The sequence below is a fragment of the Vanacampus margaritifer genome, chromosome 2 (genome assembly GCF_051991255.1).
Source record: "Vanacampus margaritifer isolate UIUO_Vmar chromosome 2, RoL_Vmar_1.0, whole genome shotgun sequence".
Lineage (NCBI taxonomy): Eukaryota > Metazoa > Chordata > Actinopteri > Syngnathiformes > Syngnathidae > Vanacampus > Vanacampus margaritifer.
Genome location: NC_135433.1, coordinates 7,781,656 through 7,802,723, shown reverse-complemented (window position 1 = coordinate 7,802,723; position 21,068 = coordinate 7,781,656). Strand labels below are relative to the sequence as shown.

Sequence of the window (21,068 nt, the reverse complement as noted above, 5' to 3'; positions counted from 1 at the left end):
TTGCTTCAGTGAAAATGGCTGGGAGTGAATGAGTTCATATGAAGAAGCCAAAGCACAAGTTGAGTTTTTAAATTTTAATGACCCATGAAACAGCAGCACTTTGTTCAGATCTTATTGAAGGCAGCAACGTCGACACTCTGGACCTGCGAGACGAAAAAACAAAAACAAAAAAACCTTAACTGTACCTCGACGCTTTTGAAGTCCCAAATAAAAATGGTCCATTTTGTCTACTCACAAAGTCCTCAAACTTGGTGATCTCCTCCTCCAAGATGTCCGTGCCCACTTTGTCGTCCTCCACCACGCAGTTGATCTGCAGCTTCTTGATGCCGTAGCCCACCGGCACCAGCTTGGACGCGCCCCACAGGAGCCCGTCCATCTGCACCGAGCGCACGCACTCCTCCAGCTTGCTCATGTCCGTCTCGTCGTCCCACTGGGGAGGACGCAGACAGGCCAGCGGTTAAACCAGGAGAGAAATGCTTCAAACTTTGTATTGATACTCGCAATTTGACGTTATACAGTCAAGCTAACAAAACAGAATGGCGTGTATTTAACCAAAAATCACATAACTAGCTCGATCGGCAACCTTTACTCTCATTTTAGGCCAAATAAATAGTCTGGAGCCTCAAAAAATTTGAAGGAAACAAACTGTTAGTTTAACTCATTCAAACCCCAAAACACGTTTTTTTTAATACGGCTTTTATGCTTGAGCACACAGAAGGCTTTGATGCAGCTTCTGACATGAAGAGGTTGCCTGAAGCAATGGTAGTTATTACGAAAAACGGCCAGCAGGTGGCAGCAGAGCGTAAGAAAGAGATCAACCAGGGCCGTGTTGCAACAAGCTCTTTTTGCCAGTGTTTTTAACAAGTTTGTGAATAATGATGAAACTTAGCGATAGTCTAATGCTAATCGCTACAAAACGGACACAGATACAAATACACCTTTTTAGAGCCATGTTTTTATAGCAATAGAACACAATATTCTGCGGGCCTTGCAAAATCCAGTAAAACTGCCGGGAGCGAAGGGGGTTGCTTCCGTGAAAATGGCTGGGAGTGAATGAGTTAATGTACTGAGGGCCCAAAGAGCTCATTAGAGCTTCACAGGAATACAAAAATATGCAGCTTTTAATACTTTGAGGTTGCTTTTCTTCTACCTTCTACCTATCTTAAATTCTTGGATATTTTTTTAAAATTAAATTTTCATATATTTTAAGACTTTTCTGCCTTTCTGTCAAATTCCTGACATTTTTGTCAATTTTATGGCTATAATGGAAATGTTCTGTATATTTTTTTCCTTTTTGGGAGATTTTACGGCTATATTTAGATTTTTTTTTTTGCTATCAATTTTCTGAATTCTTTGGCAATTTATGGACATTTTATAGTAATTTTGCGGATTTATTTTGGTTTTGGACAGTTGATAGTTACTTTTAACATTTTCTTTTCTGTGTGTGTTTAAATTATTTATTTATTTATTTTAAGCAATTCTAAAGACATTTTATAGTAATTTTCTGCCTCTTGTTTTTTGGGCATTTAATGGTTACCTTTTTTAAAATAAAATCATTTCATGGACATTTTGTAATTTTCTGCTTTTTCCCGCTTCCTTGCTGGATATTTTATGTTTACGTCTTGGACATTTTTAAGGTAATTTTCAAAACATTCTATTCATCTACCTTTCATTTCTTTTTCTGACAACTTAAACATTTGGACTGACATTTATTGAATATTTCATTATTATTGTTTAACTTAATCATTAATGAATGTAAATAATATTTTATCTAAAGATAAATCTGAAAAAACTAAACATTTTCTACTTTTTTTTTTTTTTTTTTAAATAGAGAGCCAGAAGGAGACGGACGGACTAAAGACTAGACTAACGCCAAGCGAGAAACGGCATAGACGAGCTAGCAAATTGACAACGGTACCATTTAAAAATCTTCCCACAACTGCTACAGAGGCTCGTATCGGGACTTACGGGCTTGACGTCCAGCAAGATGGACGACTTTGCGATCAGCGTCGGCTTATTCGCCTTCTTGGCGGCGTAGGCTGCCACGCGCTCTTGCTTGAGACGGGCCGCCTCTTCGTCGTCTTCGTCGCTGCCGAACAAGTCCACGTCATCGTCATCCCCGTTTTCCTCCGCCCGTTGAACAGGAGCGGCTTGGACGGGAGCAGCCTGGCCGAGGAAACGGGATGAAAAGACGGGAGAGATATTCCGGAAGGTGCGATGACGTCACGGTCCCTTTTCTAACCTTGGCGGCGGCGGCGGCGGCTGCGGGACTCTTCTCCAGCTGAGCCACCCTGGCCTCAAGTTTCTGCATTGTGGCCCTCATATCGCCCACCACTTACAAAAAACACACCAGTAAGACAAGAAAAAGGGGGAAAAAAAGCACCAATGTGTCTACCTTTGTGCAAAGTGTGATTCTCGATTTCCAGGCTCTTCATGCGGGCGACAAGCTCCTGCTCTCCGGAATGTGAGGAAGACTGCGGAGGAGGAAGAATAAAGACAAAGACTGATGAGTGGATGGTTAAAAAAGAAGGTAAGATGTAATCAAATTTCACATCAACATGCATGAAAATATGAATTAAATCGAATTTTGTGATTGCTTGCAAAATGGCAGAAAATTCCCATGAGAAGTTGAGATGACATTGAATGATGCAGGGGAGGCCGCAAACGGAAAAGCTGCCAATAACTGACAATGCTGCTGCCAAAAATAGTGGTGACTGGAATTGCCTATAGATGCCACTAGAGGGCGGCATAGGGCTACTGTCTAAATGAGGGGTTCTTAACCTTTTTTATCTTTTCCTGTAAAAAAGTGGCTGATGATTTATGTTGACTTATTATCGTTTGTATTTAATAAATAAATACTTGTCCATGATGTTCTTTGTTCGGTTTCTTCGACTACATTTCTATATACAGGTCAATAAAATTTGGGACTTTGTTTTTCTCTATGTTCCGCTTATGATGTACTCACTCTGGTTGACTGTTTACACGCATATATATTTTTTTTTATTAACTCATTTACTGCCATAAATTAATTTGAACTATTTCTATTAGTTTAATGTTTTTTTCCTACTTTTGTTGAGTAAGAAAACCTAGATTTTTTTATTGTACATTTAGGACAGATATAAAATTTGTCATTAATCGTGAGTTAGTGAAGTCATGTGATCAATTACAATTTTTAAAAATTTAATCACCTGACGCCCCTAATTTTTAATAATTTATTATAATTTTAAAAAAAAAAATTAAATAAAAATTGTAATCGTAATTAATCGCATGATTTAAATAGTTAACTCACGATTAATCACAATTTTATATCTGTTCAAAATATACAATATTTTTTTCTAGGTTTTCATACAGTTGTTAACAAAAGTAAAAAATAATAATAAATAAAATAAAACGTTTAACTAAGAGAAATAGTTCAAATGATTTTTTGACGTCTATAGCCGTCAATGGCAGTGAATGAGTTAAAAAAATATATATATAAATTTGTGTGGGCTGACAGTCCGTGCTTGCGTGACGTATGGTGGAAGTGACGTCAAAGTCGAGCAGTATTTGGCCAATTTCTGCCGCCTAGAAGTTTGGTATGCACCTAAATGAGCTTAAAAACGCACTGTGTGTGCATTTATGTGGATGTGTTTTATAAAACAGACGAGACAGTATGGATGGATTTTTTTCTTTTCTACATGGTGAGGAGGGAAATATTCGGTTTTAAAAAGCTACACGTGTACAAAGCCTCATTTAAAAAGCTGCCTGCGTTACGAAACTGAAATGATTTGCGGCCCACTAGATGGCGATGGTGTTAAGAATCACTGGTCGAAATGATGCTCCTCATCACATTCCAACACTTTTTTTTTTTCTCATGCATTCTGTGTGGATGAAAACAATTAGTATATCTGATTGGGTTTTCAATTGGAAACCAAAATAATATAAATTAATCAAAATTGCTGCATACCATAATGAACAAAATAATGGTGCGCGGGCACACACACAAACACACAAACCCAATAAATGCAATTATGCTAGCAACTGAGTACTGCACACCAAATTAGCATTTTCCGATTGTGATTATGAGCGTGATGAGTAAAACCAAAAACTCCACAATGAAGCCACTCTGCGTGCAATGATGACATGTCGGCGGTTCCACACAAGCGTCAGGCGCGCCGTGGCCGCCATACTCGTGACTTACGGTTCTGTGCTGGCGCTTTTGCGGTCGCCCTTTTTGCTGCTGCGCGGCGCTTTTCACCTGACACAAGATTACATTCAAATAAAACAACACAAAACAACAAGATGCCCCTTGCGCAAAATGAGCGAGCACCTGGCAGGCGGCCATTTTGTCAGCAGTCAGTTGGCCTTGGTTGATCTAACTAAACTTTATTTTTAGTCGATAGCGTTCGGCTGGACAAGGTCACAAAAAAAACAATCCATAATGACTTGACTTGAATGTTACGGACAGAAAATAATTGTCTAAAGGAAACCAAGGCAACATTCTACCATTTTAGTTTTTTGTTTTATTTTAGCAGCAGGCCCTCCGAGGGGGGAGGGGAGGAAGCTGCCAAACCACCTGACCTCGCTCGCTCGCTCGCTTGCTCGCTCGGGCTTCTAAATGGAGCACATACACGCACACAGCTGCTTGGAGCGATGATGTAACGGTAGCTTAAAGCAAACAGAGGCCAGCAAACTGTGGATCATAAGATGGAGCTGAAAAACCATACCTCTCCCCCCCAAAACATAACAAGGAAGCAACCTGTTGCTGCTTGGGGGCGGGTCCATTGGCACCCTCGTAGAACTTCCTCTCGGCCTCGTCGTAGCGCTGCTTGTCGAACCAGACCTTCTCGGCAGTCAGGCACTGAAGTCCGCTCATGTTGGCGCTAAGGACGGGGAAAATACAAATAAATACATAAATAAATAATTTACACTTTGAATTAAGTTGTGATTCGCACCCTAGAAAACTGACAACGAAGCAAGATGCTCCCTTTAAGAGATCATGTAATGCACACATTAATTGGCCACTTCATGTTAGTGTACTGACATTAACTGCGCAATGAACATCAAGTACAAATAAATAAAATCGGCCTCACAAAAAATAAAACAACAACAACAACAACAAAACAGTTGTAGACTAGCAGAAACACCCCAAAATGGCTCCCATGCAGCCATTTTATAAGGGTTAGTGTGTAAAGGATCTTTTGAATCGCACTTCAACAGTTGCTCTCAGTGACGGGAAAATGAAGCCTCATGAAGCCTCATGAAGCCTCATGAAGCGCTTGCGCTTTTTTTTTTTTTTTTTTTTTTACTCCTCTAGATGGTGCTATTGGTTTAAATATAAAGGCTAGTGCAATGAAAACTTATTACATCTTTAAACCAATAGTGCCATCTAGAGGAGTCAAAAAATATCACAAGTGCTTCATGAAGCTTCATTTGTCCGTCACTAGCTCGACTTCAAAGTGGAAATCCCATTTACGATGTTTATAATACTTTTGCCAAACAACCAAAATATTTGAAGAACGTCAGGATGAAGCAGTGCACTAATAGCAACCCCGATCGTAAATAACATTTCTGAAACTTTTTAAGAATTTTTTTTTTTTGCCAATTTCACCACTAGGTAGCGTTAGAGTTAACGTGGCCAGTGACTAAAATGTCAACTTACTGTATGCATTCATGAAATTGACACTTGTCAACAAATTGTAATATATTAGGCTAACTTTAAATATTATTCGATAGGGCTGCTTGATTATGTAAAAAATATGAATCGCATTTATTTTATTTTGGTAGTAATTGAAATCACAATTATTCAAACGATCATTCATTTCACGGGGGGGGGGGGGGGCGGCAAGAAAATGTTTAAACATGAAAAATGTTGAGACAAATAAAATGGCTGAAGTTGGTGCACTGCATGTTTGGCGCTAATATTTTGACCATCTTGCTGGATACCGACAAAAACACAGAACGACAACATATGGCAAGAAAATTGCATCTTCACCACAATTCTGTATTGCAAGATACATTCCTGATTCCGCCCTTTAAGGCAGATTATTTTGTCAATTGATCACGACATTAGTCAAAAGCAGTAAATTAAAGAGGAAGTGCAACCTGCCTGTGCCCCCCCCCCCCAAAAAAAATACAAATACAATCTTGACAATATGTTGTATGCAGCCCCACTAGTCTAAATATGGTATTCTGGTCAACATTGAATTGGTGAAATATGAGTAAGCAGCAAAATCAAGCAGTTTTTAAACAATATCAGAAGGCGGCCATTTTGCCTCTTGTTGTCGAGTGAAAATAACACTAAAAACAGTTGGGTCAAAAATAACCCAACTATGGGTCAAAAATGCACCAAATCTTCTATTTGGGTCAATTTGATCCAACTTTGAGTCAAGAAGTTGGTCCCTTAGTGTAAAACCACTCAAATATTGGTCAAATTCTTTACTTGGGTCAAAAAAAATAATTGGGTCGTTTTGTATAAAAAAAAAAAAACCTGAAAGTTGGGTCAAATTGACCCATAAAGTGGATCGCTCCATTTTTTTTTTTTATCTATAATTGGGTTACTATTGACCCAACTGTTTTTAAGAGTGCGTCACAGTTGCTCAGGTAACAACCAATCACAGCTCATCTTCAGAAAACAGGCGAGCTGCGATTGGCCGTTGCCTGAGCAACTGTGATGTCATCTTCAGTCAAAAGAAAGTGGCAAAATGGCCGCCACCTGAGATGGATAAAAACAACTGGATTTTGCTGCATAACTCATATTCCACAAACGTAATAATAATCAGAATGTCATGTTTCGACGAGCGAGGACACGTATAACATATTATTGTCAAGACATGTTTAAGGTTGACTTCATCGTAAGAAAATTCTCTGGAAAAGTCCAACTTTCATGCAGCAATGAAAGCAGCGAGCGGCCTGCTTGTGTCAAATCAACACATTCCTCGTGCAGCGAGGCAGACTTGCCGCCTCAGCAGGATTCCCACACAAAAGGCCAGAAAGTTACAACCAATCAACAGCCAGACACATTGAACCATTCACCTCCCTCGATTTCTTTTTTTTTTTTTTTTTTAAATAAACGACAACATGGAGGCCAAACGAGAGCGCAAGGCAGACAAAAAAAGTAGTGGACGAGGTCACGTGACATGTGGGCCATTCCCGGCGTGTCGTACTTGTCGCTCTCCGAGAGGCCCCTCCGCCGAGATTTGGGCTCCCTGCTCCCTTTGCCCCCCTTCTCCGCCTCGGACGAGGTGCGGTAGCGGCCCCTGCTGTAGCGCCGGTGGGGGGTCCCGGACGACTTGACGGTGGGGATCGGGGCGCCGTCCTGCTGCTGCCGCTTGGCCCAGTGGCCACGGGCGTTGGGGCTCCTGGGCGAAAACGACTTGAAGGTCTCGCCGTGGAGGGCGGGGCTTCGTCCGGACGAGCCGCCGGCTTCCGCCGGGGAGCCCGAGAACGCCTCCTCGGGCCCCGAGCTCGGGTGGCGCCGCATCTTCCCAAACTGGAGGTTGTCTCCGCTGATGATGCTCCTCTCTGGCGTGGCGGCGGGCTTGGCGGCAGATCCCTGCTCGGAGATCAGCTGATCCATATTGCTTAGGGGGGGGAAAAGGGGCTTCAAGCGACAGGTGGCAGCTGACGTTTGGTTTGAACGTCACAGAACAACTTTCAGGGCGTACTGACACTCGGGCATTCAAATTGGGACGGACGGGGCTGCTATCGCCCCTCCCCTCTCCACCGCCGTGCCCGTGGTGATTTTTTTAATTTGTCATCATGAATAACTGGCAACAGGAGCCATCGCATTCATCATGATATGGAATTAGTTTTAGTCAGCTCATTTTCCGCAATTTTTTTTTTTTCCTAGCCTGACCCAGTTGACCTTGATCCGATTTCGATTCAAAAGAGTTCATTTCGATTCGGTTTGACTTACTTCACTTCAATCCGATATAGAGTCATTATTAGTGCTGTCAAAGTGAAAGCGTTGATTAATGAATCACAAAAAATTATCGCATTAATCATGAATTAATCGCACGATTCATTTTGACCATAGATTAGCCTTTAGGTTAGATTCAGGTTTATTTTAAACATAATCTTTTTCTTTCGTACAATAAAATAGTATATTATAAATATAAACAACCGAGATTATTCTGGTATAAGTTGTATATTTATCATTTTAATAGTTAAATAAATGATTTTTTAATATCTGCTGTGCTATTAAGATCTTTTGTTTAATATTTAGGTTTTAAATTCTATTATTTACATACAATTTTGAAAAGATTACTTCTATATATAATTTTATCGAGCGTGACAGCAGATGGCTACGTTTAAGGTAGCACAGGTTGTGTTTGAGCAATAAACATCATTTCATGCATTAAAGTAAAGCATTTAATGAATATTGCGAATCACATTTGGAAAATTTGTTCAAGTCAAAATATCGGGCTCATTTTTTTCCATTTAAAATGATGCAAGTAATTAACTGATTAGAAAAAGAGGATGGACGGGCGTGTGCAGTGGATCAAAAAATGTTGAAGACGTCCTCGTAACTTTAAATGTCAAAAGAATTAACACATAACCGGTGCTCTTCAAAGTTGGCGGGGAAAAAAAAAGTTGATTAAAAAAAGAAGCTTTTTTATTAAGCGAGTAATCAAAATTCTAAGATGTGATTAATCTGATTTTAAAAATTAATCGTTTGACATCTCTAGTAATTATGGAACATTAATTCTTCTTAAATATCAAGGACATGTTAAAAACTTTTAAAAAAATTAATTCCAAATTTAATTTTACAAAGGTAGTAAAACTGGTTAATGATTTAGTTTATTAAATAAAGTAACACACGTTTACAATCACTTAAGCGTGACACAAACTTTGACATCAGCAAGGATGATATGAAAATAATATTTTCCTAATTCTAATTTATTCCAAAAATTGTAAATATGAATTAAAAAGATTCAGAATTGTCTTAAAGAGTAATAAATCAGATCTTTCACAAATGTAAGAAAAACACTTTTAAATTCATGTGAAGAGTAAAAAAAAAAAATGTAAGATTCAAAAAAATGTAATTAAATTTTCTGATGAATTCATGAGGAAAATAGATGTAAAAATAATCGATTCATGGTTTGATGAATCAATATCAGGCTCGAAGAAAAATCACTTGGCTATCGATAACTTTTTTAACCCAGCCCTAGCAAATAGTGAAGAAAAAATAAAAAGGATGATTAACAGCCATTATTGGAGGGAGAGAAAAAAAAATAACCTAAAAAAATGTTTTATTCTTCAATAAGCGATGTAACGGCAACTTATTTTTGTCACTACGTCAGCAGGGTGTGAAATGTTTGACTCGTACCTTTGTGGCTGAACAAAAGCTTTCACTTTAATTCTATTAGAGAATTTCCATCAGAAAAATTATAAAGTCGAAACAAAAACTCCACAAAAAAATTGATTTAAATGGAGCTCAAATAGATAAACATAATTATTCAAAATGGCTCCTAAAATAACAGAGTTGCAAATACTTGTTTAAATTTTTCAATAAATTGAAATTTTGACCCCTTTATAAAATAAAATAAAAACCAACATTCACTGCAATTGACGGCTATAGACGTCAAAAATTCATCTCAACTATTTCTATTAGTTTTTCCCCCACTTCTGTTAACAAAAGTATGAAAACCTAGAATTTTTTTTACTGTACATTTACAACAGATATAAAATTGGTGATTAATTGTGAGTTAACTAGTGCGATTAATTACGATTACAAATTTTAAATCACCTGACGCCCCTAATTTTTAATAATCTTTTCTTTTTTTAATCTTTTCTTTAAAAAAATAAAAATAACTAGTGAAGTCAAGCGATTAACTGCAATTAAAAATTGGAATTGGCTGACGCCCCTAATTTTTAATAATCTTTTCTTCTTTATTTTGTTAAAAAAAAAAAGATAAAAAAAAAAATTAACAAAAGTGGATTTATTTTTAACCAATAAAAATGGTTAAAATATATATTTTTTTTACGTCAATAGCTGTCAATGGCAGCGAATGAGTTAAATTGGTAGTGCTGAAAATGCACAAACAAAATGGATTCGGATTCAGTTACTGATTTGGTCCGTCACATTCAGGCCAAACCAGGTCAAAATGTTAGCGATTCTTTTCCTCACCAAGTAAAAGCAGATGTTTCCAAATGTAGACACAAAGAAACAAAAAATCAAAAAACCTGCTTTCATTGAAGACTACATAAATCAGAGGATTTGAACAAGGTCTCTAAACAATTAATTTCCTTCATTGGATAATCAATTACTTGTTGCAGCTCTCTAATAAATACAACAAAAATTAGCAATAGCGGGAGAAAAAGAGTGATAAGATGAATCGACTACGAGTATGCGAGGACACCACAGCACTCACACAAGCTCGCTCATCTATAGTATTTAGAGGTCAAGTGGGTTTAAGCTTGGTTTGAATGGCCTCGTGCAAGTACACCCTGAAACTGCTTTTAAAACATGGGTGATGATTGATCAAAAAGCTTTACTTAAAAAATAAAAAAAATAATAAAAAAATTCACAACAGAAAAACAACCAGTAGTCTCAACAACATTCACAATTTAGTGCGCGTTTAAAGGAGCGTCAGTCATAGCTAATGGATCAATCAATCTCACATTACATCGCGCTTTGAAATTTGAGCATTCAATTGCACACAATTAGAATTTATAGCGGAACCTCCAAATTCAAACACCTTTTCAAGTTGCACAAAACTTAAAATGTTCCTTTTCCTTTTGACTACGATGACAAGACAATAAGCAAAGAACGGTAGCTAGAAAATTATTATTTTAAAAAAAATGTATTTACAGTTGAGTCTGAAACAAATCATTGTGTACACAATTTCCTACCGTGTTGGACTTAAGAGGTTTCCACTGTAATTTGTTTTGAATTATTCCACGAGTAACACGTGACAACTTGGCAGTATTGCTACAATAATAAACCACAGCATCAAAGCAAAATAGACACGATTCCATTGCAATGAACTCAGTATGCACCCCTGAATTAAAATACAAAAAAAAAAAATAATAAAATAAATCACCACCCCAATAATAAAACAAGCTAAATTAGAGTCACACAGGCAGATAAAAAACAACAACAATTACAAACAACACAAATCACCCATAAATTTACAATCCTGTATAGATTGCTGTTACTGCATCTTTCAAAGGGGACATATGATGGAATATTGACTTTTTGTTTTGTCCGTTTCTAAAAAAATTGTCTGTGAGCACCATTGTTATGAAATAGGGGCTAATTTACACATGCTGTTACACGGACAGCGTGGAGTAAAAGCTAATTTCAGCAGGACAAGGAAAAGAGTGTGCAAAGGGTACTATAATAATTTATCTTCGGGGTACTTTGACCAAATTTTGTCACTTTTAAATTGTGAAAAAAGTACATATGTCTCCTTTAAATGCTGCCACTAGAAAGTTAACAGAAATGCATTTAAGTAGTTCCGTCAATTTTCCATAGGTATGAAGTGATTTTCAGCTTCACGTCCAATTATTTGACATGATCAGGTATAATTAACCCAGAAAAAAAAATGCATTTTCTTAAATGACCATCATTACAGAAACAGGTAACATGCTGATTCACAGGCAGTTTTACCAGTTGATGCTTTTTCCATGCAAGCAAATTGACAAATTTGAATTATTTCAACGGGCAGGACGCGTAGTGCATGATTCAAGAAAAAAAAATCAAATTAAAATAAAACAACACTCACCTTTGCTGATAAGAGACAAGCGGACAACATAGAAATACAAATAAACAATGTTTAACTTTTACACCATTTCATAATTGACAAACGGAAGGACAAATCATTAGGTACACCCCTAGCAACTAAAAACAACTCCTGTATTGGTGTCAGCGATGTCCATGAAATATCATAGTAGTAGAAATAAACTATAAACATTTACAGACAATAATCGTCGTTAATAGCCCACAAGTAACCGATATCGACGGCCAATATCGGCGTTATTCGAGATGACACAACTCGCTGGAAGTTTTTGACAGCTGCAAACTCGAACGGCGGAATGAACACGTGGCGCGACCATAAGGAGAAATGGCACACGTTCGCTCACTTTCGAACCCGCACGCTCTTGTTCAAGTTCACGGTGGAGCCAAGCGTCAACACTTACCTGGTAGTTTAATTCGACGTTTCAAGTCTTAGGAGTCGTGCCTTCGCGTGCTGCCTCGGCTGTAATCCGACAGGAAGAGGGCTATCGTGAAATCGGACGCCTTTATTCGTTGAGAGCGGAGGGGGTGGCCACTTTTGGAGTTTTGACGTAAATGTCCATTAATACCTCGTTTAAATGATATTATTTGTATTTATTGCGTGATTTAAAACACAATAATACACCTTTGTTGAATGTAAAAGACGCGTGTCATGTTCATTAGTATTTACGATTAAACTTGAATGTGGTATGGCCCATTTTTTCCCCTCAAGACAACATTACCCATAATGCTATGAGAGTCCGGCTCGTTTATGCGTCCTCTCTTTTGACGTAAATCTATGTATTAATATGTGTGCCCGAAAGAAACAAAAGTAGTACCAAATGCTAGTATTTTATTTTGCTGTTCGTCACATATTATTAATAGGACGGGTCTAAAACAGGTATTTTTAGAGCAGTTATGTCGACATTTGTCCTGTAGAAGGCAGAAGATTGTCACATACAGACTAGTGCCAAGCAAAGCAGTCAGTCACTGACCTTTACATTTTACCCTTCCAAATTGCTTATATTATTTTTTTTCCCACTCAAAATTCTACACACTACACCATATATTGACAACGTGAAATCACATCTACAAACCTAAGTGCTGTTTTTACAGTTTTTGATCAATACTTTTAACACACAATGTGTGCTCACTGCTCAGCATAATTGCTCTATTGAAAAATGAACAATCGCCTCACTTTTTTCATGTTCTCATTATGGGGTACCGAATGTGGTGGAAGAAAATAATTTTAAATTCTCGCTGCAACATAACAAAATGTGGAAAAAGTGAAGTGCTTGGAATTCTTTATGTATGTAATGCATATTGCGTAACTCACTTGGTTTCTAAAATTCACTAAAATGTTATTTAGATCACACACAACCACTATTTATTATTATATTATATTATTATTATCATTATCTATTTATTTCAGACATGCTTGAATAACACAGAGCCAATACCAGATCATTTACATGCATTAAAAGAACAAATACACTATCATCACAAATTGAGCTGCATAAAGAATAAATGCACAACTTCTAGTAATATTGTCAGACCGTCCATTTTAGCTAACCTTCCATTTTGAAAGAAAGGGCACAGTCTTTGCATGTGAACCCGTAGGGATGATGTGTAACCTTTAAAATCCCAATACACTGCCACCCATTTAAAAAACAAAAGGACAAGAAAAGACTCAAAACAATGCTGCCTTTCTGCTAAACTCTCCTAAAAGTTAAATGCTTTGTGTATGATCCATGCAGTTTTTGTATGGTAGAGAACTCTTTTCTTTTTCTTTTTTTTATCTCTCAAGATTGTGCATGTCCACAGTTATATTTGTGAACCAAAATGGAGTCTTTGCTGTGTTATGAATGGCTAAATGTATTCCTACATCATGTACACCACTAAAAGGACATAATTCCAACACCATAAGAGTGGCAGAGTAGCGTCACGTGCCGTTTGAAGGGGTCCACAATCAGGTAGGCAAACGTCTGCTCTTCGTCTCGTTTGCCAGGGTAACACTGGCCCGACTCATCCTACAGGGGAAAGACATAGAATAGATGAGTAGTTGGTTCAGTGTACATCAAAAGGAGTAAACGCTAGACTTACATAGACGTGGACTTTGAGCACCATGGACGCGACGGCGATCTTTTTCGTCTCTGGATCCTTTTGAACACTGCAAGAAAATATCACCAAAAAATGACAGTTGATGAATTACCTCTGCATACTAAGCGATTTAGTAGCGCACGTCTACGCGCTACAGTAGAGAAACCGTAATGTAAAATATTGTGTTTTTGCAGCTCCACCTAAAATATACCGTGATGTATTATTTTTTTCATTGTACCACAAAAACATAGTGTGATTGTCAAGGAAGGAGCGGATTCTTATTGATGTTATTTGTTTATTTTGTTGAAAGAAAACTAAATCGTAATTTTGTTGTGATATATATATATATATATATATATATATATACATATATATATATACCAAAAACTATTACCTATGAAACTATATTAAAAAAAAATATATGTATTCATAAATACATTACTTATAATTACTGTATGATATTGTAACTTTTTGACAAAAATATAAATGATTAAAAAAAATAATGCCAGGGATTTTTTTCTTACATAAATACAGTAAATAAACTATCAAATCAAAAATGTAAATCCATTTAAAAAATATAAATTGTTTGTATTTTTTATTATACTATTAATTGTTATTTATATATCAAATTAAATGTAAAATCATGACTATGATAGATATAATTATGTTTATGTCAAAGTCTAAATAAATATCTATTAACATAACATTATGTAATTATCATCAATATTATTTTTTATTATTATCTTAACTACATTATATATTATTGTTGTGCGGCAAAGTTGTCCTATTGCAGTTTGATTAATATTTACCTCAAAAGTCACAAACAAATCCTCCACGACCAAACTGTTTGCCAATGTATCCACATAGTGTAGTTGTAGTGTATGAAGTGCTGCCTCCATAAGTGAAAATGCTTTTATTGTCTTTATGGGTGCTATTTCAACCCCAACCCCACCTTCACAATCTGGCACTGCTCTCGCAAGTAGACGGCATAGAAAATCTAAAAGCTCAGTATTTCAAAATGTGGGGAAAAATACACAATATAAACATTGTCTGTTACAGTCGAACCCTGAACCAGATACAGTGTTTTCTGTCTTGGACATTTTGTACTTTTTTTTAAAATTTTTTTAGAGAAAGCACAGTATTGTTTATTCTGTAATCTTACCAATTCAACATGTCATCATCATCGCTCTCTTTTTTTTCTTTTCTTTTTTCTCTTTTTTTTTTTGCATGTGCGTGAGTATGTGCATGTGCGTGTGTGTGCGTGCATGTGTGCGTGCATGTGAGTGTGTACTCATGAATTCACCTAAAACCTATTAAAAGTCCCATACCGTTTACCTCAACCGAATACTTCAGAATCCAGCTAGAGTTGTGAGGTTGTCAAGGGACCCGAGGAAGGATCAAAGCAAAGAAAGGAAAGTGAAATCCAGCACCGACCAGACATCGGACCTTTTGTACCTGATGAGCTCTTTGTACATTTTCTTGGTGACGCTGATGTAAGGCTCGACGGTGTCTTCGTACTGATTCAGCTGTCCTCCGAGGCAAAGATGCTTGAAAAGGCGAAACAGTAACTCCCCTCGCTCGGCCTTCCCCAGTATGTGGTAGTTCTCCGAGTCCTCATCCTGCAACATCTGCAGCCGCACGGAAATATCCGATTGGAGGGGAAACGAACAAAGTGGTGAAGTCTCACCTCTCGGAGTTTGTCGTAGTCCGGGTAGACTTCGTGGAAGCATCTGGCGATATGTCCAGAGGGCGCCACAATCCCACAAGTGTAGATGGGATCAAATAAGTCCATGGAGACTTTGGTGCATGGTACCACCTCCACATTGACTGACGCCACTGGTTTGTCTGTGGCGTAAAGGAAAATCAGAGCGCAAAATATTTGAGGTGACAAGTAAGATGACAGGACTTACCCAGAGGCTCCCAGGTGACCGTCATTCTCGCACTGGAGAGCACGCTGGCATCTGTGAAGAAGCACTGCAATGGAGAGTGAAGATGTTCAAGCATTCTGCAGTTTTGTCAGCAATTTTTAACAAATCCTACATAACATGTTTGTGGCATGTTTTCATCAAGATATCCCAAGGATGGACAATTATAGCACACTTTCTGGTCTATTGGTCTTTCTCAAAATTTGTCCCTCGCTATAATCACAGTTAGCTTTTAACACGATCAGTTTAATTGTACTTATATTGCGGATTATTTGCTATATTGCAGTATTTGTGATTATTTTTCCACACTGAGTGTTCCTGCTGACTCATTTCACAAAAAGCGCAAGCCGGTGTTTTATCTCTGTCCGTATGAAGGGTGTGTAGACTTTTTATACCCACGGTAATACTGGGCCAATGGTGAGATTTTTTAAATAGACAGATAGGCCAGTTTAATCGTAGATGAGGTTAACATGTGTAACATAGTGTATTTGAATAATTAAAATAATAATATATAATAATAATAATAATAATGAATGCTCATTATTTTGGATTGAATTTAAGTAGAATTGATAAACAAATATTTTAGCAACGTTGTAAAGTTAAAATGTTCATTAGTAGTCACATAATTAATGAATTATTTCACAAAATATGCATTTTAAATGTAAAATTGTTTATTTTGCTAATATTTTATATTATTTATTACAGGATAAACAATTACAAAAAATAAACAATTCAAAATAAACCAATTTTAGAGGGGAAAAACGCTAACATTAATGAAACAATAATTCAGGATTGTTGATAATGTAGTAGCCATTGGATTCTTGTTACTCTTAGTGGACAAATAAAGTTTTTTTTTTGTAAAGTTTTTTTTTTTTGTAATTGAGTTCCAGGAGAGTGACGTCATGTATTACCAGCGCAAACCTCTCGCTATCGTAAAGGTGAAACTTCTGGTCAAAGCTGAACGTTTGTGCTGAGAGCCTTCCAAGCATGGACCTGAAAGAAGAAAGAAACACCACTAGAAGAATTATACGCAAGATGGCGATAGAACAGAGTATGTTTACAAATTCTTTCAATGACGACCTGTCTCAAAGTTTACCATTTCATCATAAGAGCAACGGTCTCCTTTTCCTCCAGGAACGAGAACTTCCTGGTGGGAATTAGACGGAAGGAAAAAGTTCGTTCAAAGTCGTTTGTATCTCCGGACATGTTAGTTTGTTGTGCTACTGAACCGAAGCTATTATAGAAAAACAAATGAGAGAAGAAAGAGGACTTCCTAGCAAACGTGCTGATTGGCGAAAACTGACCAATCAGAGACAAGTGTGCTCAGACTACGCTTTTGCGTTGCCTTGACAACGGACGCGCAGACGTTTGTCAGGAAGCTTTTTCTGGAAGAATGATCTAACGTAGGTAATTACGACATGACATTATACAGCTATTGACATTGACAAGTCTAAATAATAAATACAATTATGTAGACTGCGTATTTATTTATTATTTACTCTTGAAATTGCAGCTTTAGGACATGCATACACGTACAGCGTTTTGAATAAAAGTATAAAATACATCAGATTTCATGGCTGCATTATTATTATTATTATTATTCTAAAATTCTGATTAAAATACTTTAAAGTTTTTTTTAATTAAAATATTTTAAAAAAATTGAACAATTGTTTAAAATACATGTTTTCTTATTTATTGCATAAAGATAAATAAATCATTTTTACTACTAAAAAAGGACAAATTCCTAACAAAATAAATAATGAAAAAAGTCAGAGATAAAATTTAGAGAAACCTATTAAAAAGTATTTATTTTATATAGTTTTATCCATACAATGTTGTTAATTTGTTATGTTGAATGTAAACTAAATTTGATTTTTTGTTTTCTGAATATATTAAATTTTAAAAAATCCAGGTTACTGTCTATATCAAAATAATTACCTATGAAATTGTATAAAAAAACATGTATTCATAAATCCATTGTTCATTTATTATATTTAATGTAAAATAGTATAACATTTTGACAAATATATCTTATTAAAAATACAATGCCAGGAATTTTTACATAAAATGTATTTACAAATAAAGATTGTATTTTTATCATACTATTCATTTTTTGCCTTTGTTATATACTATATAAATGTAACTTATATATAGTATATAAATGTAACTTGAAAAAAAAAATCTTTCTTCCTATTCTTGTTTTTTGTCACTTCAACTTATATTTCATACTTGTAGTGTGCTTTGACAGATATTTATCTAATTCTAAAATGAAAGTAAAGGGTCATAAAATATATGTATGAGTAAACGGCACCAGCTCAAAAAAAAAAACTTCCAAATAAATAACCGACACCGATGCATTCCATTACGTCCTTGGTAGAGGTAATAAACACTCAACGACTTTGTGCTTGGCTGGCTTGATGTGCAGTACATTTTCCAAGCCACTGAGCCAGCAATATTGATAGTATTCAATGTGCAAGCCAAACTTTCTTTGACAGTTTGAGCTACCGTACGGTGTTCATTTTAAGAAACAGCTGAGCAATGTAAACATCTAATATCCATTTGCCATTTTTATTTTTATTTTTTTTTCATATGTCATCACAAACTGCCTTGGCTTGTTCTTAAACTTACATATTTCTAAATGCATTGCTCCCAAGGTTGTTTACATGGCTCGGAAAAATAAATAATGTTCCTTTCCTGCAAAGGTAGGGGCCTTCAATCATGCGCATCACTTGTCATATTTACGTTGTGAGTCGTGGCTTTGCTCTTGTGTGGTGATTTAACTATGCCGGAAACGAGCAGGTTTGACACCGCAAATCATCTTCAATGTTAAAAAATAATGCACATAATAACAGTGAGGAGTTTAGAGCGACTCTCCCTCTAATCACAAGATGACCTCAGTTTGTCAGTAAGTCATTACCGCCAGCAAGCCCAGGGCTAATTAATGTCATCTTCTCATAACCCAGCGTCGTCATCTCGCTTTGACGCATTAAAACCGCTGTATGCTGCATCACGCTGATAAGTGTTTACCCCTGCTGGGTCATCCACGTAACAAACCAAACGCCTCCCTCAATTAGAACATTGTGACATTTTACATTTGATAGATTTATAAAGCACGGACGTAAATAAAATACTCATCAAAGCTACACTGCATCACACTGAGAGATATATCAGCATGTGGGTTCGACTGCTAAATGCCTCCCTCAAACTGAAAATAAGACACATTTTTATAGGCTTAAGATTTGCATTGTAAATGAAAGTCTGTTTTCAATTGCCTTACCAGGATAAAAAAATAAATACATAATTACATAAATAAAAAAATAAAAATAAAAATAATAAATAAATAAATAAATAAATAAAAAAAATAAAAATAAAAAATAAAAATAAAAATAAAAATAAAAATAAAAATAAAAATAAAAATAAAAATATAAAAAATAAAAATAATCAGAAGTTTTCAATTTGATTGATTTAAAAAGCACTGGACTATGTTTTTAAGATTCTCATTAAAGGTATTCTGCATCGCATGAATAGGTGTTTAACCATGTAGGTCATTCAGTTGAAACTAAATGCCTCCCTCAAATGGAACAAAAAAAAGACATTTTGAGTTTGATTGGAACTCACATAGACTTAGGATGCTCAATAAAACAGCTGAGATGTGTTTTGCTCGGCAGGTCCTCCACTTAAGAAAATTAAATACCTTTGTCAAATAAAAAATCTTTAAGTTTTCTGATTGATTTAAGAAGCACTGCTTTCGGTTTCAGAGCATCAACTGCACTGCATCACTCTAATAGTTGTTTTTCCATGTGAAATGCCTCAAATATTTAAAAAAACATACTGTATGTATTTTCAAATTTATAGACTTACAAAGCAGAGACATAGCCCTAAAATACTCATTTAAACTCTACTGACTCACTCTGAGATATGTTTTGCCAGGTGGGTTATCCACTTTAGACAATTAAACACCTCCCTCAAATAGAAAAATCACGCATTCCTAATTTAATAGACTTAGAACAGAAAGCATCAACTTAAACTAAAGATCCTCATAAAAAAAAACTATTTTGCTGAGTGTGTCATCCACTTCAGACAACTAGATACCTCCCTCAAGTAACTCCCCAAAAAGTTTTCAATATTATGAATACTGTTAACCACTAGCCTATGCTAAAGATACAAATTTAAACTTTAATGTATCACACTGATAGGTGTTTTGCCTGGTTGATCCACTAAATGCTAAATTAAACACCTCCCTCAAATAGAAAAAAAACCATTTTTAATTTGCTATTTAAAAAGAACAAGCATAGGCTTACAGCAAGTTAGTATTAATTTAAAACTACACTGCATCAAACTGAGAACCTTTTTGCTTAGTGTGTCATCCACTTAAGACACCTTAAACGCCTCCCTCAAATGAAAGCACTTGATATTTTTGATTGAGTCAAGCAGCACTAATTTAGACTTAAGACGCACTTTAAGGCAACACTTTATCACATTGAGAGGCCCTAGGGGTCAACTTTGTAAAAAACTAAACACCTCCCTCAAATAGAAAAATCACACATACCTAATTTAATAGACATAGTATAGAAAGGATCAACTTAAACTAAAGATCCTCATAAAAAAACAACCTCTTTTGCTGAGTGTGTCATCCACTTCAGACAACTAAACACCTCCCTCGAGTAACTTAGAAAAAAGTTTTCAATATTATGAATACTGTTAACCACTAGCCTATGCTAAAGATACTCTTTAAAACTTTATTGTATCACATTGATAGTGTTTCGCCTGGTTGATCCACTTAAGACTAAATTAAACACCTCCCTCAAATAGATTTTTTTAAATTTGCTATTTAAAAAGAACAAGCATAGGCTTAGAGCAAGTTAGTATTAATTTAAAACTACACTGCATCAAACTGCGAACCTTTTCGATTAGTTTGTCATCCACTTAAGACACCTTTAACGCCTCCATTGAGAGGCCCCGTGGTTCAACTTTTTAAGAAACTAAACACCTCCCTCAAATAAAAAAAAACTCAACATTTTTTAATTGCATGGATTTAAGAAGCTGTGCCTTAATGTGTGTATTAAAAATTCCTGAGAGTCACTTTGACTGGTCGATCATCCACTTCAGGACATGATCTGCCTCCCTCAAATAGAGAAATAGGAAGTTATTAATTTAAGTAGCCTACCACAACGTTAGGCTAAATTTACTAACAACAGGCGTTTTGATGGGTGGCCTATCCACATAAAACAACTAAACACCTCTTCAAACAGAAAATTTGATGGACTTACAAAGCAAGCACCTACACTTACTTATTAAGACTACACCATATCTAGACTGGTGGGCCATCCATTTAACTCATT

The 21,068-nt window shown here is 36.1% G+C and overlaps 3 protein-coding genes across 7 annotated transcripts in view; 1 reads left to right on the top strand and 2 right to left on the bottom strand.

Moving 5' to 3' along the window:
* Window positions 1–59: 59 nt before the first annotated feature.
* eef1da (eukaryotic translation elongation factor 1 delta a (guanine nucleotide exchange protein)) lies at window positions 60–12,247 on the bottom strand. Of its 3 annotated transcripts, XM_077558612.1 has the most exons (8): window positions 7,146–7,646; window positions 4,739–4,862; window positions 4,181–4,237; window positions 2,396–2,474; window positions 2,243–2,334; window positions 1,969–2,166; window positions 236–430; window positions 60–143 (listed from the first exon to the last, which is right to left on the bottom strand). In XM_077558612.1, exons 1-8 carry the CDS (start codon window positions 7,556–7,558, stop codon window positions 105–107), a joined length of 1,197 nt encoding a protein of 398 aa, XP_077414738.1. In that variant the 5' UTR covers window positions 7,559–7,646; the 3' UTR covers window positions 60–104. The 3 variants fall into 3 exon arrangements, with proteins under 3 accessions (XP_077414738.1, XP_077414740.1, XP_077414739.1); XM_077558614.1 differs by lacking the exons at window positions 4,181–4,237; window positions 7,146–7,646 and adding an exon at window positions 12,127–12,247; XM_077558613.1 differs by lacking the exon at window positions 4,181–4,237 and having other exon boundaries at window positions 7,146–7,639.
* Window positions 12,248–12,988: 741 nt separating this feature from the next.
* cfap300 (cilia and flagella associated protein 300) overlaps window positions 12,989–21,068 on the bottom strand; it is a 9,138-nt gene continuing 1,058 nt past the window's right edge. The window contains exons 2-8 of one of the 3 annotated variants that reach the window (XM_077559333.1): window positions 16,823–16,873; window positions 16,638–16,719; window positions 15,712–15,775; window positions 15,489–15,646; window positions 15,257–15,429; window positions 13,805–13,871; window positions 12,989–13,731 (exon numbers count right to left, since the gene is read on the bottom strand). In XM_077559333.1, coding sequence (XP_077415459.1) covers window positions 13,600–13,731; window positions 13,805–13,871; window positions 15,257–15,429; window positions 15,489–15,646; window positions 15,712–15,775; window positions 16,638–16,719; window positions 16,823–16,873 — 727 coding nt within the window. In that variant the 3' untranslated portion in view covers window positions 12,989–13,599. Of the gene's footprint in view, window positions 13,732–13,804; window positions 13,872–15,256; window positions 15,430–15,488; window positions 15,647–15,711; window positions 15,776–16,637; window positions 16,742–16,822; window positions 17,017–21,068 lie in introns of those variants that run through there. The other 2 variants (XM_077559332.1, XM_077559334.1) reach the window with 2 other exon arrangements.
* Window positions 16,628–21,068, top strand: part of ghrhra (growth hormone releasing hormone receptor a) — a 25,696-nt gene continuing 21,255 nt past the window's right edge. The window contains exon 1 of the mRNA XM_077559331.1: window positions 16,628–16,777. The gene's annotated coding sequence lies outside the window, so the exon portion shown is untranslated. The remainder of the gene's footprint in view (window positions 16,778–21,068) is intronic.

Excerpts from the sequence above, each read along its gene's own strand:
- eef1da (XM_077558612.1), bottom strand. The coding sequence starts at position 7,558 with ATGGATCAGCTGATCTCCGAGCAGGGATCTGCCGCCAAGCCCGCCGCC. Across the intron at positions 4,238-4,738 it reads CCGCCCCCAAGCAGCAACAG|GTGAAAAGCGCCGCGCAGCA; the intron begins GTTGCTTCCTTG and ends ATCTTGTGTCAG. Across the intron at positions 2,167-2,242 it reads CCGCCGCCGCCGCCGCCAAG|GCTGCTCCCGTCCAAGCCGC; the intron begins GTTAGAAAAGGG and ends TTCCTCGGCCAG.